Below are 18,571 nucleotides of genomic sequence, written 5' to 3'. Positions count from 1 at the left end.
GGGCGGTCAAGGAGTCCGAGCCCCTGCCTCTACGCTTAGCTCTGGGGGGTCCACCCCCACTTTCCCTGGGGCTGCTGGACAACTGGGAGCTAAGTTACTGGAATCCCAACATCATATCTTAGGAAACACTTCCCAAGAATTGGGCTGAATTAACTTCCTGTTGCAAAAGCCCTCCCTGAGGACACGCAGTAAACCCTGTGGTTCTCATCCTCTTAAACCGAAGGCAGTGCAATCAACTGTCCCAGGCACATCAGAATAGTAGCAGGAGGGCAGGCATGATCATTGAAATAATAATTATACCTTCTATAAGTACAGTTTTTAAAAATAATATACAAAGGTGTTTCCATTCACCACCCCATTTGACTTTCCAATGGTCCTTGAGAGAGGCAGAGCAAGGATGAGAGGCTCCATCTTTCAGGTGAGGAAACTCAGGTAGGAGATGAAAGAAACTTCCGTAAGTTTACACGCGTGTCAGGGTGGGGAGTGGGCCGCTAACCCAGGCCTCTGACTAGTCGCGCAGGGCTATACAGGAGCCTCGCTCACAGCGGGCAGTCGGTGGTCATGGGGTCAGAGTCTTTGGGAAAGGGACGGCCTGCTCACAACATGGACCCTGGTCACCGGTCAGCTGAGTTCAGAGTCTCGGGATCAGAGTGATCATTGAGTGTACCCCACACAGCACAGGCGGGGAAACCGAGACCCAGAGAGGAGCAGTCACTCAGGTCCAAAGTCCAAGTTTCTGCTCTTTAGCCCAGAGCTCCTCCGCATATCACGGCCCAGGAATTGAATGAATGTTTACTGAGAGTCTTCTGTTTGCAGGCTCAGCGGGAGCTAAGAGAAGGGTCACAGATGAGCCAGAATAGGCCTGGCCTTCAGGAGCTCCCTGCCTGAAGGAAGGAGTGGACAAGCACGCAGCACAAATCTGAGCTGACCTAGCAGCCCTAAGCATTCAGAGAGTTGAGACAGGGAGAACCAGGCTAGGTGGGCAAAGGAGAGAAGTGGCACTCCATTTTGACCTAGAGGGACAAGGAAGATTTTTTTAAATCCTCACCTGAGGATATGTGTGTTGATTTTAGAGAGAGGAGGTGAGGGAGAGAGAGAGAAATGTCCATCGGTTGCCTCCCGGATGCACCCCGACCAGGGATCAAACCCTCAACCTAGGTATGTGCCCTGACCAGGAGTAGAACCCTCAATCTTTTGGTGTACGAGATGATGCTCCAACCAGCTGAGCCACCTGGCCAGGGTAACAAGGGAGATTTTGATGGATGGCGATAAGAAATGATGTTCCAGGCAGAGGGGATCATATGATCAAAAGCTCACAAGGAGTCTATGGTGTTCATGAAGGACCTATAGGGACGGGAGACGAATAAGGAAAGCAGGAATGGGCTAAACCCTGCACGATCTCAGATGCCCCTCTACCTCCGCTTCTCCATAGCTCGGCCTACGCTCACCTACCTTTGATGAACTGGATCACGGTCAGGTCTGATGCAATGTGGGCTAGGCCATCCTGCTTCTTTGGAGACTCCTCAGGGCTCTGCTCAGAGGAGGAGTCTTCACCCTGAGGAGACACACCATGGGCAGTCAGCTGGATGAAACACTCTGCGCACAGATGCTTGTGGGCAGGGAAGGGAGCTCTGGGAGCGGAGAGGGTGGGGGCCTGTCCCCTCCGCAGGGGCAGTCGGGGCCAGCAGTGCCCCATTTGTTCTTGGCCTAAAGGTATTTAAGAAATAGGCTTCCTTTTGTAAGAAAACAGATTTTATTGCCCAGCAATTAAAAGTATTCAAACACATAATTTCTACATAATTTATTGCAAGGTGATCAATGTTAAATAAAATATTAATTTTCATCATGTGTTTCAGTTCATGTCTTCTTCACCAATTCTTTATTTTTCCTTCCAAAATGTCGCATGCCACACCTCTGAGGCAACGAAGAATTTTTGAACCCCACAGCTAAGAATGTGAACACCCACTCCCCTGCGGTCACCCATGTGCCTGCTACATGCAGTGGTGAGCCCAGTGGTTTAGTCATTCTCTGATGAGTTTCTGGAAACATTCATCATGATAGTGGTTTTGAAAGAAGGGCTAAAATTCCAGTGGCTCCCTTCTGTCATCACCACCGTCAGCATCACAGTAATCACCAGCATCACCAAACATTACCACCACAATTGCCACCATCATCGTCATTCCCATCGCCTTCAAATCACCCCATTCACACCACCAATTTCATCATGATAAATGACCAACATTGTCCTTACTATTATCATTGTCTCTGTCATCGTCACCCACCACCAGCACAATCATTATCATTGTCACTGTCACCTGACATAATGAAATTATGAGTATAAGAATCACCGACATCGTCATCTCTGCCCTGACACCATCATTACCCCCGCCGCTGCCCTTACACCATCAGCATCACCAACCTCTGCTCGAGGTTAATGCCACACTGCTCTCATGGGTTACTTTCACTCATGGCTATCATCACTTGCAAAGTCACCATAAGCAACAGCCCCCAGTGAGCTGTGCCCTCCTAGAGGTTGGGATGGTTGGAGCCCACAGCGTGTCTGTCCTGTCCTGTCCACTAAGAGAGGAGGAGGACGGGCTTGGTGGAGGCAAGAGGCAGCGGCCCCTGTCCTCCTGCTGGGTGAGTCAGGCCACACCCAGGGCTGCTCTGCGCTACCACCTCACCACGCAGAAACTCACGGATGCCCTGGGGCATGACCTTCCAGGTGTGCATGGATGGCCGCCATGCGAACGTGCCGGAGAGGTCTTTTATCCTGCAAAGTAAAAGACTTTGGGGACACAATCACCGTCTCCAGACTGTCAGAAAGAAAGGAGGAAATGATGGCAATGATTAGTGGTTCCTAAGCACCTATCGCAAGCCCAGTGCATTACCTCATTGAAACGTCACTGCAACCATCTGGAAGAGATACTATTATAATCCCTATTTTCCAGGGATAAAATTGAGTCCCAGAGAAAGGAGGTAACTTGCATGGTCATGCAACTTGCAAGGGGTCTGGCTGTGATTCGAAGTCAGTTTGACTCCAGAGCCTCTGTGCACTTGGCTGGTTCACCCTGAGGGCAGGGGGAAACTGGGGACACTGAGGCCTAGTTATTCTACCTGCCTCCCTCTAATACATTTTCACGCAGGTGTTATTGTGCGCATTTCTTAGATGAGGAAACTAAGTCTTGGAGAAGTCTCCACTGGCACAGGGTCATTTGAACATGAAGTGATTGAGTGGGTCTGATTTGACTGCCTTTCTCTGTGTACCTAAGACCAGAATTAGGAGCAGTAGGTTCTACGGAGGGAGACTACAGCCCAATGCACAGAGCACTCTGAGGAGGCTGTTCTGAGGGGGAGGGCGTTCCCCATCACTGAGAGCAAGCAAGCAGAGGCTGACTTCTCCCTGGTCATGGGGGAGGACAGGGTGGGCTGGAAAACGTATGTGGGAGCCCTCTCATTCTGCCTCTTGTGGAAAAAAAAGTGTGTGTGGGGGGTGCTTCTGTAATAACACTGACGGGCCCAGTGAAGGAAAGTCACCTCACAGGGTGACCTGATCACAAATTCCTAACTGGGCAGGTCAAGAGGTTGGTCCTGCCCAGACCTGTAACTTTTTTAGTAAAAGGTTACCTTTGCCTTAAGCCAGCCCTGTCTATTGTTCTTGTGTGTCTGGGTTAACATGCCTTAGCAATGCCAGAATAGTCCTTTTTCAGACAGCTCGGAGACATCCTCAAGGCAACAGGCAATCTTGTTAACTATTCTGTACCTCGCTTTCCCCGCCTTCCTGTGGTCTTCCTTACCTTGCTCCCTAATTCCCAATGTATTTCTAAAACTGCAGAACTGTCACTCTCCAGGGTGCTGAGGTCTCGCTTCCCGGCAATTATCATCAGGTCGGCTCCAGTAAACCTTGTCATTCTTTACAGGTTTCGCTGTTTCTCATGGTGACACTCCTCTCTTCGCAGGGAGCCTCTGTCCCCACAGGCCTCACCTGGTCTGTGACTTTCTCTTTCCTTTCTCACCATTTTCATTTTTAAGGGAATCTCTGGAGGCAAATACTGGACTTTCCCCTGTATCAGAACCTCCTGCCGCCCCCACCCCATGGTACACGGTTCTGAGCTCCTGCTGCCTGGCTCCCTGCTGCTGGTTGGCTCCAGGCTCCCGCCTTGCCCACCAGGGAAATTCATTCAAACGTCAATTCCTGTGTGTTTTTCCCTCTTGGGTGTTTCCCTTTCTTCTCTCTTTTTTTATTTCAGCAGGTAGCAAGGGTTCTGGGTTTCCTGGCTTCAGGGGAAGTTTGTGGCAATGATACAGAGAGATCTGACCAGATCACTGGGGAGAAGTAGGAAGGGGCTGTAGGAGGAGGTTGCCTGAGGCGATGGTAAATGGCCCAGGACAGACCTGGCTGAGAAGCTGAATGCCTCCAGAATGCATGGAATTATGGGATTTGGAATAAAAGAAGGGCTCTTGGTGGGGTGCAAGCTCTTTCTGGCTCTCTGGCTCCCTCCCTCCACGATGCCTGGATGATGGTGCTGCAGCTGCCTGCATGTCCCAACTCACAGTATTCTGGATGGGAAGGAACTCTGGGCACAGCCTCGGATCGGGCTGGCCTGGCAGAGGGTGGCAGGTTCATTCTTTCGGTGTTGTAGAGGGGACAGGGTCTGAGGCAGAAACCTGCCGTTCTTCCAAAATTGTGTAGCTTTTGTGTATTATGTTGCTTAAGTTTGTAAACTAACCCTATAGAAATAAGATAATTAACAGGGGGAATGCTAGAAGAACTCAGGTGTTAAAGGGTTTAGCCTTAATCAATATGCTTAAGTGACTAATGCCTGTGGAAAGCTGTTATTCCAAACTTGTGCAGCTGTTGAATAAAGACTCCTTTCCTTTATCACCAAACCTTTGCCTCTGGGATTTTGCCTAGAGGGTGGGCAGCAGGACCCAGATTGCTGTTTGGTAACAGCAAGAAGGAAAGCATTCCTGGGCTGCCAGATTTTCCTTCCCTGCATTTGTTCCCAAAGGTTGAGTCCACTGAGACACTTTGCTGGGTGTTGTGGGGGGCGGTGCACAGAGAGAGGGCGGCCTCTGAGATGGGGGTGCAAAGGGGTGGGGACCGGGCAGTCTGTGGGTTCCGTGAATAGCCACCTAGCCTTGGAGACTGCCAAAGGAAGCAGTCTACCTTGAGGGGCAGGCTACGGGCTGGCCTGGGAAGGCTGGGCTCCCTTGTCCTCAGCTACGCCAAACTCCCATGTGCCAAGCACGCTGTGGGGGACCACATATGCCGGGACAGATTTATACTGATGCCTTTTGGGTTGGGGTGGGTTCTCTCTGGTGCTTGGGCATCCTGTAAGACCTCAGGACCTTTGCTTCATCCTGGGGCAGGGGCTCTGAGAAAGGCCGAGGTTGAATTTCTTGTTGATCTGTCAGGAGGGGCATTCACAGTGGAAGTTAAGTGGATTTGCAGAGACAATTAAGAACTGTTTACCTTTCACACACTTGAGTCTGAGCCAAACCTTGTTCATTGTCTCTCCCCTGCTAGCCTCTGAGAACTACAAGAGCAGACACCACGTTTACCTTGTTTTCTGTCAAAACTCTGGTGCTAGCCCAGGGCCTGGGGCAAACTAGGCAGATATCTGATATTTATCTATGGAAAGAAGAAATGCAAGAGCTGGCTCCAACGGGCAGTGGGTGCAGCTCATGCCAGGCTCTTGGAAGAAACATGAGAACATCAATGGGATATTCTTTCATGCTGCAAGCAAGCTCTCAGACTGCTGCTGGCTCAGGGGCGGGCAGAGGGCCCACGCTGAGCACCCCGGGGGGCCTAGAAGAAGGGAGAGTCCAGGCGTGCCAGGCCACTGGCTCTGCATGCCTGCGCCTGCTCTATCCTCACGGGGACCTGCAAAGGAAGTACACTTAAACCCTCCACACACAAGCAAACAAGCGGCATGGTTAGGTGACTTACTTGACATCACACAACTAGAAAATGGCAGAACTGAGATCGGAGCGCAAGCGTGCCTGAGTAGGAAACTCACGCTTTATCCGCTGAGCCTTGTGAGTCAGTGGCCCCACTGCAGGCCTTACAGAGTCAGGAGGCACCTTTGTGGTGTGATGTGAAGGGGCCTGAAATCCCACCGTTCTGTGTTGTTTCTCCTGGGGAGGTCCTGAGGGTCTATTATTCGTTTGTATCTTAGAGCTGTGCTGTCTGAGCCAGCAGCCGCCAGCCACACGAGGCCACTGAGCAGTGGAAATATGGCTGGGCCCAACTGGGATGTGCCATAAATAGAAAATACACACTGAATATCACAGACTTAGTGTGAAAAAACAAAGAATGGGTGATATCTCATTTTTAATGTGGACGAGAGGGGGCTCTAACCAAGTAACCTCATAGGGCAATCTTATCATAAATTGCTGACTGGGCAGGTCAGGATATATCTTCTGTTTTTATTGAAAAAGATTTTATTTATTTATCTTGAGAGAGAGAGGAAGGAAAGGAGAGAAACGTTGATCAGTGGAGGACCCCAACGAGAGACCTGGCCTGCAGCCCAGGAATGTGTGCTGACCGGGAAGCGAACTGGCGATCCTTCAGCTCACGGGCCAGGGTGCGATCCACAGAGTCACACCAGCCAGGGCGATAACTTCTTTAGTAAAAGTTTGCCTTTGCCTTAAGCAAACCCTGTCCACTGCTTCGGTTCATCTAGGTTAACAGACCTTTGAAAAGCCTTTTTTTTTCAGACCCCTGGGAAGTGTAACCACCCTTAAGGGAGCACATAATCTTGGTAACTATCCTGTAGTCAGATCCCCGCCTTGCTTCTCCCACCTCGTTCAGGCTTCCTTACTTTCCCTCCTGAATTCCAAATGCAGAACAGAAGCTGCAAAACTCTCCTTCTCTAGAGCATTTGAGACCTCGATCCTCGGCATTGCCATTGGTGTGGCTCAAATAAACAGGTAAAAATTATCTACACGTTTGGAAGTTTCCTATTTGACATTAATGTTTTTATACTTACAATATACAAAAATGAGGACATTTTAGATACAGTGGGTTAAAGAAAATATATTATCTAAATCAATGTCTTTTAGCTTTGAGTGTGGCTCCTAGAACATGTAGATTGAGCACGGGTGCCCACACAGCCTTTTGGACATGCTGCCTGGGGAGACCGAGAACCTCCTTGTCCTGCCTCAGTCCCAGACAAGCCAGGAGGGGGCAGTGTGGGAGGGCCACCCCAGCCTGGTGGCAGGGTCCCGGGTACCTGAGGGAAAGGGGTGCTGGGAGTGAGGTGCTGCCCCAGGAAAGAAAGTAGGAAGAGCTGTGCCAGACTGGTAACTTCCCAGCCTTTCTTATCTCGCAGGGGCGGGCTTTCCCTGAGACAAGCAGAATCCTGTGAGTTCCACCAAGAGGCTCCTTGTCCTCAAGTAAACAGTTAAAAAAAAAAAACCAAACATGATGTCTTCTGCGGCAGATGGCTGGCCAGCCCTGCAGGTACTATACTGCACTTTCACTTCCACAGGGTCAACTAATTCCCTCAACAATCTGGGGCAGGGGTTGTTACTACGCCTATTTCACAGGAGAAGAAACCGAGCCCCCAAAAGGGGCGTGTCACCCAGGGAGTACCTGGCAGAACAGGCACTTGGACCCAGGCCCTCCAGCAGCCCCGCCCCTCCTGCCTCACGCTGTGAAAAGGAACCTGGGACTGGAGATGGAAGGGGAGGGACAGTCTTTCAGGGGCCGGGGTTCAGGGAGACATCTAGGGAGAAGTGAGGCTTGCGGTCTGGACAGACAGGAGGGGAGAGGTTATCTGAAGCAGGGGCCCAGTGAGACAGGCCAGTGAGCCAGGACAGGCGGAATAAGGAAACTGGGACAGACAGTTAAATGGCCAAACAGTTTGCAGCCATGCAGTACATTGCAAAATCCTACATTCCCTAACCAAGAACACTTAAGAGTGAGTAATTTACACTTCTCCTCCCAACTAGAGGGTAAAATAGCTTCAATCACCTTACTCAGAGACACAGATAACAAAAACCCAGTCAGTGCCGTATGTGCCTCCACAGCCCAGGACGGATGAGGTCAGGAGGATAGACTTCATCTCGGGACACCTCCGGTCTGGACTATTCTATTCTATCAAGACCCTCCCCGAGATCTCCCCTAAACTCCCAGCCTTTAAAACCCTCAAGACACAGCGCCCAGTGAGTGAGCACGTTCCCTCTGGGGAGCACAGGCGTGCCTTCCCCTCCCCCCTTCTCCCCACCAGGCATGTCACCTTTGCCTTTCTCTTCCCTCAACTCCAAGGGCCCTTCTTTGGCTTCTGTGACTTGTTTCCTGAGCCTCTGAGGCCAGGCTGGCTCACTTCTACCACCTCTGTAACTTTCTAAATAAACCTTTGCTTATCATTTGAGTTCTGGGCTCTGAATTCTTTACCAAACTCAAGAACCAAGGTCCAGTTTCGCCACCAGCACCTCCAGTAACAAGAGCACAGTAAAAGTGTGCCGGAGGCCGTCGGTAAACCCATCTGACTACGGCCAAGAGTATCTGGGGCATGACTGAGTGGTGTGGAGGGCCAGGCTAGGGGACTCGGGCTTTATCCCACGGGCACCATGAGCACTGATCATCCCTCGCTCCCGTGCCTGTGCTCTCCACAATTTCTGCCCTGTCAGCCCCAGATCTGTTTTGAGAACTCCTGACTAAGAGTGGGCCCCAGAAACAGGAAATGCGCTTTCACTCAGAGCAGGGCTTGGAGGACGACCCATCTGGCTGTGGTTTTCCCAGGTCAGCAGGCCAGGATGAGGGAGCTGGTTAGAATTTCCCCTCTTGGGCCGATATGCTGACTGTTGCACGCCTGCAGGACATGGGACACGGTGTGGTCTGGCACACAGAAGGCCCCACTGTTTGTGAGGCCACCAGGGATCTGGGCGTCATCCTCGGGAAAAGTAGATTCCTAGAAGGCTCTGACCTGGGGCTGTGTCCCCTGGCCCAAGGATCCGGGGCTGACCCTGGCGAGTGACGTGGAACCCTCTGTCAGCCCTCAGCTTCCATTCATTACATGTGGCACCAAGGATGCGGCTATCCACCGAACTTCCTGTCTCTTACAGGTGGGAGGCGGAGTGCCTGGATATGCGAACTTCTGCGAGGAGCACGACATGCTTCCAGCTTTCTTATAATGAGATTCGTGCACCTGGCCCTCCCTCTCTGTTCCTGTGGCTGCCAGGAAGCTCAAAACCAAATAAGAGGTTCAATTATACCAACTGAATGTATCTTTATGGTCCACGCTTCAGTGTTTCTGCCTCGCATTCTGATAAACTTTGCTGTTATTTCTCTTTCCTGCTCCTCGGTCTTGACTGAGTGGTGGGGCACAGCTCCGGCCATGCTCTGTCTGGGTCTGATTCCCAGCTTCAACCTTCACTAGGTGTGCGATCAGGGTATTCAAGCCCCCTGTAGCCCAGCCCCCCACAGGTACCGTGGAGGTAGTAACCAAACCTACTCTACAGGTGGGCTATGAAGTTGAAGTGAGAAGACCCATAAAGCACTTGGAGCAGCGCATGCACAGAGTGGGCGATGTATGCCAGCCTGATTCCCCACTAGTGTACCAGGACTGTGCACACGTTTGGTGCGAGCGGCCTGAAACCTTCTGTGGAATATAGAGAAGGTGGAATACAGAAAAGCACATAAAAATAAAATCAGAAATAAAAAGTAAATTTCCCACTATGTTTCCTCTGAAGAGTTGGCCCAGTCAGAGGAAGGCACTAGGACAAGCACTCCCAGTGACGGAACCTGCGCATCAGGAGTCACACCACCTGCCTCACCAACTGGCCTCCTTTCATTTGCATGAAACACTCAAAATGTAGATTTTATGGTTGTGCCCAGTTTATGGACAGCAGATTTAGTAAGTGGCGGAGCCGGGGCCCACAGCTGGCCAGTGTGGCGCAGACACCACGCATCTGACCCCTGCCGCGGTGGGCCTCCCCCAGCTGATGCTGGGCCTCTGGCAGCAAGCTGGCTCTCCCATGAGCCCGTGGGCCAGATCAGCACCCACCAGCTCTCTTCCTTAGCCTCAGCCTCCTCCTTCATCAAATGGGGGCATTGAAATAGACCAATGTTTTTAAAACTGGGTTTTAGTAGCAGAACCTTTTGGTAATAAAAATCTCACTCGAAAGACTGGAATAAAAACACCTAAAAGTAGAACTTGTCTGACTGAAGTGCACATGCGTGTCTAGGGAGATAGAAAGTGCTCAGCTTTGCTGGGGGCCACCTCCACTCAGTCTCCTCATGGTGACAGGCTTGGGTGCCATGGGGAGAGGTTTGAAAACCACTTGGGGTTCTGTAGGGAGCATGTCACCCAAAGGGCCCAATAGTCCCTCAGGAAGCTCTCCCCCAGGCTGGAGAGGGGAAGCCTCTCCCTAGCCCTCTGGGGCCAAGACCTGGCCTTGTGCATACCGGTGCAGGGGAGGTGCTGCTGGCCACACTCTGGGAACGGCCTCCACCACTCTGGGCGTCAGCCCCTTCATCTGTAAGAGAGAGTGGGCTGAACTGAATCATCCCACAAGACCTTTCATCTTAGAGAGTTGAGATGGGGTGAGGGTGGAGTCACAGGCTGGAGAAGGACCCAAAGGATTCTCAGGCCAGGGGAAAGGGGTCCGGAGGGAGTGATACTGGGTACAAGGAAGACCCAAGTCACCTCAGACCTCTCAGGGCCTGTGGAGGGAGCGCAAAGTCCCAGGAACAGGGCGTCCTGGCTGGGCAGACCTCAGTAGACGCATCACAGGTCTCGGGTGTCAAGGGCCATTGTCGCTGCCCACCCTGCTGCTGTTCTTGACCACTCTCCCGAAGAAGCATGTTGAGGTTAATGACTGGGATACAGTGGCTTTCACAAACTCCTTGGTCAAAATTCTAGTCATTTAGAAATGTGAATTTTGGGAATCACACATCATTTGAGTCATAAAATCTTAGAATAATAGAACATAAGTACTTGAGAATCTCCAACTACTAGAAACACAGAACTTTAAAACCTGCCTGGTGTGACTCGGTTGGTTAGAGTGTCATTCCAAAAAGTGATTCCTGGTCAAGGCACACACCTGGGTTGCAGGTTTGGTCCCCAGTGGGGGGCACATTCGAGAAGCAACCGATTGCTATCTCTCTCTCACATTGATGTTTCTCACCCTCTCTTTCTCCCTTCCCCCTCTCTAAAATAGGTAAATAAGTAAACAAATACCTTTTTAAAAATAAAAATAAAATAAAACCATATAATTATAGAATCCCAGATTCTAGGAGATACTCCAGAATAACAGTGGTGCCTAGAGGCTGGGCGGGATCTGGGGATCTCAACAGGAAGGCCTCCCCAGCCCCTGCCCCAGCCCCGAGGGCAGGCTCTCAGAAAGATTCTGAGGGTGTGGGGGGCACAAGACGGGGGCTGGCTGGATGGGGCCCTACCACCACAAGGACAGGTGGGGTCAGACAGCCTCCTAGGGAGCCCCTAAGAGATCATCTTTACTCCACACGTTCTGCAGAACCACCTGCCAGGAGTCCTGGGGCTTGACAGGACCTTAGAGATGGGCTGCTTGTAGATAGGGAGACTGAGGCCTGGAGAGAGGGACAATCTGCCTCGGTTCACTCCTAGAAAGGTGTCTGGCTGGCCACCAGAGCTCTGCAGTAACAGATACAGGGACAGAGCCAAAGGCAGGAAGGCAGAGCTCCTGTCCCCTCCCATCCCCCATCTCACAGTCTTCTCTGTGGGAACTGTTCATGCTCCCCTTCCCCCAGGCAGAGAACACGAGCTGTCACTCCATCAAGCCCTGCTGTCTGCCCCCGACCTTCCTTCACTACCTGAGGGCTCTCTGGGGCGGAGGCTGTGGGATGCATCCCTCTGTCCTGCTGTGAAAGTGCTCTAGAGATGGGGAGCCATTCTGAGGGGACATTATTGAACTGCCCAGTCTCCTGCCCATTGTACAGACAGGGAGACTGAGACCTCGAACCTCATCTGGGACACACAGTCCTTGTATTATATACCACCATCTCCCTGATTCCATTAGAAACTGCACTTCCATCTAGGAGGGCATTTAGGGAACCCCAGAGCCTGGGAGGGCATGCCCAAAGGGATTTCAGAAGTAGTCCATTTTTCACTTTGTCCCCCCGCCTGTTCCCACTCCCTGCAGAAGATAACACATCTCGTGTCTGGGGACCTGGACTTTCTGACAGCCGAGTGCACCCAGTTGGGCCCTTCCCCTGGTCCATCCACCTCGCCGTCAGCGGCCTGAGCAGGCCAGGCCAGGCCGAGTAACTGTAAGCAGACAGTCAGGGCGGCCTCAGGAGGCAGGGGAACAATTCCTCCCACATCAATATTTATTGCCTACGAGCTGCTGGAAGATCATCGTGTTCTCAGCCTTTGCTTCTTTTTTAAGAACCTCTCACCCCCTTCCCTCTCCACTCCCCAACCCTGATGTGCTGGCAAAATGAATGCAGACAGCCAGACAAGTTCACAGCCTGGGAACCAGGCATCGCAGGGACACAGCTCTTAAAATCTGAATCTCTGCATCACAGCAGCTTCAATTCAAGGAGCTACGCATTCTCAGAATCCAAGGTGTTCAGAATATGCTCCAGGAATCTAACCTCAGCATCTTACAGGACAGAACAGAATAGGGAAGTGACTTGCTCAAGGTCACGTGACTGGCATGTGGCTGTGCTCAGCACAGACAAATCTGTTTCCCCTATTCCACCCGAGGCCCACGTGGCTGTTCTTTCTCTTCAGATTTAGGTCTCAACTTGGAGATTATCCATAAACAGCAGCCCAGGTTTTCCCTGTCATCTATGATCACCCCCAGCTTCTAAGAACATGTCCCTGAGTTCTAGGAATTCTAGCTTTCAAAATTTTGCCCTGAGCTAGGCAGAACCGGGAAGGACCATCTGTGGTTCCAAGCTTTCTTCTTCCCTGGAAAACTGGTTCCTCTCCAGCTCCTGCCTCCCCCGACTCTGATTCAGCAGCAGCCTAGCCCTTCACTGTCTCTGGGATGTCCCTTAGCACGACAGCCCCCAGGTGTGTGGAGTCCCCCTCCTGGGTGGCTCCTGGACTCACTCCCATGCCCCAGCTCACTGCTGGTGCACTGGTTCCTCCCTGGACCAATGGCATGCTCCCACCTCCGTCTCCCCGCCTCCAGCTGCTCCCTGCCCACTTCCTTGTCTGTTACAGACCAGTCTCTGCCTCCCATCCGGTGCTAGAGCTACAGGACTCCCTGCTGCTTTTAAAGCTGATAGGCAAGGCTTGTCCTATTTTGGCCCCTGCTGGCTGTTCCAACCTCCTTTTCCTTTGGTCCCCCCTCAACACACCCTGTGCTCCAGCAGGAGGATGAGGTGGTGAGGCTCCTCAAGTAGCCTGGTCTGGGCTCAGTCACACTTGGGCCCAAGTCCCAGCCTCTCTAGGCACAGGCAGTTTCACCCTTTGCCCCCAGGCCCTAACTTTCCTGCTCTAAGAAGGAGACTGTATGGTATATTACAGCAAACGTTTAAATGCACCAGCAGCCACATTAAGTAGAATTATTTTTGCTGCAAAATATTCAACATGATTTTTATAAGTGTCTCTTGGAAATTAGAACTAATTTAATCTATGCTTGTGATTTTTCAAAAGTGACTTTCCTGTGAAATAATTATATATTGTGTATTGTACATATGCAAGCCCCTACCCCAGTTCCTGACAGAGAGTGCCTAAAACTCCTGTAAATGGGCATGCTAGAACTGTTCATTCTAACATTTAGTCTCCGACCCTGGTTCCTGATACAGGGCTCCTAAGATCTCTGGAACTTCCCGAATGACAGGAGTCTCTTTTGTTTTAGATAGGAGATTTGGGTGGGCTCCTGGATAAGGGCTGGTCACCAGAAAGACCAAGTTATGATTGGAAGCTTGAAACTTTCAGCCCCTTTCTGTCATACTTCAGAGAGGGCACAGTGGCTGGGAGTGGAGCCCATGCCTACTCGATGAAGCCTCCCAATGATACGCGGCTTGGAGCTCCCAGGTCCGCTCAGGGAGCGCAGCCACGTGCCGGTGAGCAAAGCTCCTGCGCTCAGGGTCCCCCAGACCTTGCCTGTGTATCTCTTCACCTGGCTTGCATCGGTATCCTTTCTCATGTCCTTTATCATGTGATAAACTGGAGAATGTAGGTAAGTGTTCCCTGAGTTCTGTGAGCTGTCCTAGCAAGTCCCTGAATCCAAGGAGGGCATTGTGGGCGGCTCCTCTCTGCAGCCAAGTTGCACAGAAGTTGTGGGTAACCGGGGACCTACTCCTTGTGATTGGCAGTCCTGTGGGACTGAGCCCTTCACGTGTGGGATGCGATGCTATCTCCAGGTAGATAGTGTCAGGGTGGAGTTACATCACAGGATACCCAGAGGATGTCACAAAAAATGTGGTCACCAAAGTCTTGTGTGTGTGAGTAGGGAGAGGCCCAGGAGTGCTATGTCTTTACACCCCCATGCTTGGGGAAAGAAAAAATTTAACACAAACTTTCAGAGTACAATAGAATGTGCATGGCTATTTAAAAATGGATGAGATTGACATTACTAGTGTCATTGAGCATTTATAAAATTTCTATTTTGTCATTTTATTTTGTATTTTGGAGCCAACTTATTGTTTTCCAGGCCTTATGTTTCTGTGGGTCCCTGGGAAATTTGAAGGCTCTTGGCCCAGAGTCATCCCCCCTGTTCAGTGACTCCCACGGGCCCGCCCTCTCTCACCAGCTGTGATGCTGGGCATGTCCCTGCACCTGCTGGGTCTCAGTGTCCTCCTCTGGAGAAAGACCACCCATCCCACAAACCAAGCAGAGGGATTCAGGGAGATTCCCCTGGAGCAACCTCACCCACTGACCTATTTTTAGTTCTCGGTGAGTCTCTGTCCTGACTGGGCTGTGCCAGTTTTAAGGGCAGAGACCACGTACTGAGCTCCAGGGTCCAGGCTGATGCCTGGTGCAGGGAGGCACTCCATACATGTTTGTCCCCTCGCTGTCTCTAAGTTTGTCATTTCTATTGCCAAGTCCTTTGCCCAGGCTGTTTCCACACCAGGAATACCCCTCCCTCCCTTTCCAGCCTTCCACACATCCTCTACAATCCAGCTCAATCACTCTTCTTGGGAGAAATCTTCCCAGACCTATACACCCTCCTCCCCGTTCTCAACACCGCTGTAGAGTGTTTGGAATTTACAAAGAAAACTGTAAGTGACAAGCAGAGAGCCGGTAGTGTAGTGGTTAGAACTAGGGCCACAGGTGCAGGCCAGCTGGGGTTCTCATCCTATTGCTGCCCTTGCTGTCCTTGTGACCTGGGGCAGGTCACTTCCATCTCTGGCCCTTGAACTCCTCAGCTGTGGGAGGGCCAGGAAATACTCCCTGTGCAGGGCTGTTGGGCGGATGCAGGGGAGCTTCACATTCCCCAGGGGCTTTTGTAAGCTGTGAAGTGCAGTGCCCAGGAGGGATGAAGTTTAATATTACGAAGGAGGACAAGTTGGCGGGGGCTGGAGCCTGGACAAAGGTGGGGACATAAAGGGAGCTTACCCATTTTTTAAATTGGGTTGCCCATCTTCTTAGAGTGGAGTCATGTGAGTTCTTTATGTATTTTGGAGATTAAACCCTTGTCTGAGGTATCATTGGCAAATATGTTTTCCCATACAGTTGTTTCTCTTTTTATTTTAATACTGCTTTCTTTAGCTGTGCAGAAGCTTTTTATTTTGATGAGGTCCCATTTGTTTATTCTTTTCTTTATGTCCCTTGCTCTAGGGGACATGTCAGTAAAAAAGTTTCTGCATGAAATATCTGAGATTCTCCTGCCTATGTTCTCCTCTAAGACTTTAATGGTGTCACAACTTAAGTTTAAATCCTTTATACACCCTAAATTTATTTTTATGTATGGTTTAAGCTGGTGCTTGAGTTTCATTTTTTTTGCACATAGCTGTCCAGCTCTCCCAGCACCATTTGTTGAAGAGGCTATTTTTACTCCATTTTATGTTGCTGCCCCTTTGTTGAATATTAATTGACCATAGAGACTTGGGTTTCTGGGCTCTCTGTTCTGTTCCATTGGTCTACGTGCCTGTTTTTATGCCAGTACCAGGCTGTTTGGATTACAGTAGCCTTGTAATACAGTTTGGTATCAGGTATTGTGATCCCTCCTACTTTGCTCTTCCTTCTCAAAATTGCAGCAGCTATTTGGGGTCATTTATGGTTCTGTATCAATTTTTGAAGTGTTTGTTCTATGTCTGTGAAATATGCCATTGGTATTTTAATAGGTATTGCATTGAATGTGTAAATTGCTTTGGGTAGTATGAACATTTTAATGGGCAAAGGACTTGAACACACACTTCTCCAAGGAGGACATGCAGAGGGCCCAGAGACCCATGAAAAGATAGTCAATATCGCTAGCTATCAGAGTGATGCAAATTAAAACCACAATGAGATACCACCTCACACCAGTCAGAATGGCCATCATAAACAAAGCAACAAACAACAAGTGTTGGAGAGGTTGTAGAGAAAAGGGGACCCTAGTGCACTGTTGGGGGGATTGCAGACTGGTACAACCACTATGGAAACAGTATGAAATTTTCTCAGAAAACTAAGAATGGATCTGCCTTTTGACCCAGCAATTACACAGCTAGGATTATATCCTAAGAACCCTGAAACACCAATCCAAAAGAACCTATGCACCCCAATATTCATAGCAGCACAATTTACAATAGCCAAGTGTTGGAAGCAACCAAGATGCCCATCAGTAAATGAATGGATCAAAAAACTATGGTACATTTACACAATGGAATTCTATGCAGCAGAAAGAAAGAAGGAGCTCCTACCCTTTGCAACAGCATGGATGGAACTGGAAAGCATTATGCTAAGCAAAATAAGCCAGGCGGTGAAAGACAAATACCGTATGATCTCACCTTTAACAGGAACCTAGTCAACAAAACAAGCCAACAAGCAAAATATAACCAAAGACACTGAAATTGAGAACAGGCTGACAGTGACCAGAGGGTAGAGGGGAGGGAATTTCAGGGGAATTTCAGGGGAAAAGGGGAAGGGTTTATAGGAACAAGTATAAAGGACACATAGACAAAAACAAGAGGGGTAGAAATGGGAGGGAAGTGGGGAGGCCTGGGGGGTTGGGCTGGGATGGGGATAAAAGGCAGAAAACTGTACTTGAACAACAATAAAAATATAAATAAATAAATAAATAAATAAATAAATAACAAAGGGAACTTACTTGGCTGACAACTGCAAAGACCCTTCGCCGGAAGAGAAGCTCATGTTTCTCCTTGGGCATCTCCCTGGGGAAGAAGAAGTAGGGGGTGGCAGCCAGGGCCACCACGCCAGCGGAGATGAGGAAGCCCAGCCACCAGGCACCCACCCATCGGGGGTCCTTCGAGGTCAGATTGATACCACCTAGAAGAGAAGACCATTAAATTCAGGATGGCTGGTCATTTCTTGGCCACCACCCTAGGACAGACCTCTGAGACATAAGGTAGGCTGGATGGGGTGTCAGGAGATCTGAATTATAATCTTGGCTCTGCCATTTATGTCCCGCATGACCTTGGGCAAGTCCCTGACCATGTGCGAGCCTCGGCTTTCTCAGCTACTGAGGGAATGTGTGTAGTGATCAAGGTCATAGACTTTGGAAATGGACTGCTGGCTCTGAATTCCATTACTAACAGAACTCTGGGCAAGTCATTTAACCTCCTTGTGCCTCAGTTTCTTCCTCTGTAGAACACAGATATCTGCAGTGCCTCCATCGGAGGGTTGCTGTGAGAATCACAGAAATGAATACACACAGGAGCACAGAGTGGTGCTGGCGCACTGTGTGTCCTATACAGGTGTGGGCTCCTCTTCATTTTACCCCCACTATGGTGATTGTTATTATTAAGCTGAAAGTTAGGACTACTCTTGTGGTTCTCAGGCCTGCAGGATGATTAAAATCACCAGAGGCGTTTATAAAAAATACCTGGTCTTAGCCAAGACCAGCTTAGAATGCCCACGTGGTGGGGTGGGAAGGTGACCAAGGAATCTGTACTTTTAGCAAGCCCTCCAGATGATTTTGATCTCCCATAAGGCGTAATTAGAACCAGATTATTCCAGATGTATCTCCTGTGTGGAGCGCCCCATTGCCCATCAAACCTCTAGACCCCAAGGCTTCTTGGGTACCTCCCCCTCCGATCGCCACAGTATCTGCGAACACTGTATGGCAATGGGGATGCGTGCCGACCCCAGCCCCACGAGTCAGACTGGTTCCCAGGTAGCTGACCCTGAGCTCCTCCTTGGCAGAGGCCAGTGTGCACAGTTGGCACCCAGCAAACGTACCTACATGCTGGGGCTGGAGGAGGCCTCAGCGCAGATACCTCCTCCACTTATTATTCCCCCTGCTTCCGTGCCAGGCTGGGGAGAGTTCACACCTGCACCTCCCCAGCTCCTCTGCTTCTCACATACAGGTCTGTGCCTGCTGTGGACCCAATCCATCCACCCACCCACGAAAGCCCCCAGAGAGACAGAAGGACTAGGTTCACAAGAATGTCCCATCTGTCTGTGCAGGTGCCACCTGTGTAGGATGACGCCAACAGAGTCAGAAAACACACCCTCTCACC

General features: G+C 50.4%; 1 protein-coding gene across 2 annotated transcripts in view; it reads right to left on the bottom strand.

Moving 5' to 3' along the window:
- SLCO2B1 (solute carrier organic anion transporter family member 2B1) overlaps nucleotides 1-18,571 on the bottom strand; it is a 59,405-nt gene that overhangs the window by 15,862 nt on the left and 24,972 nt on the right. For both annotated transcript variants that reach the window (XM_045818183.1, XM_045818182.1), the window contains exons 7-8: nucleotides 17,200-17,378; nucleotides 1,453-1,555 (exon numbers count right to left, since the gene is read on the bottom strand). In XM_045818183.1, coding sequence (XP_045674139.1) covers nucleotides 1,453-1,555; nucleotides 17,200-17,378 — 282 coding nt within the window. The remainder of the gene's footprint in view (nucleotides 1-1,452; nucleotides 1,556-17,199; nucleotides 17,379-18,571) is intronic.

Source organism: Phyllostomus hastatus, unplaced genomic scaffold, assembly GCF_019186645.2.
Source record: "Phyllostomus hastatus isolate PE091 unplaced genomic scaffold, TTU_PhHast_1.1 phas_scaffold_317, whole genome shotgun sequence".
NCBI lineage: Eukaryota > Metazoa > Chordata > Mammalia > Chiroptera > Phyllostomidae > Phyllostomus > Phyllostomus hastatus.
The sequence above is the reverse complement of the archived record's forward strand: the minus strand, read 5'-3'. Positions and strand labels throughout refer to the sequence as shown.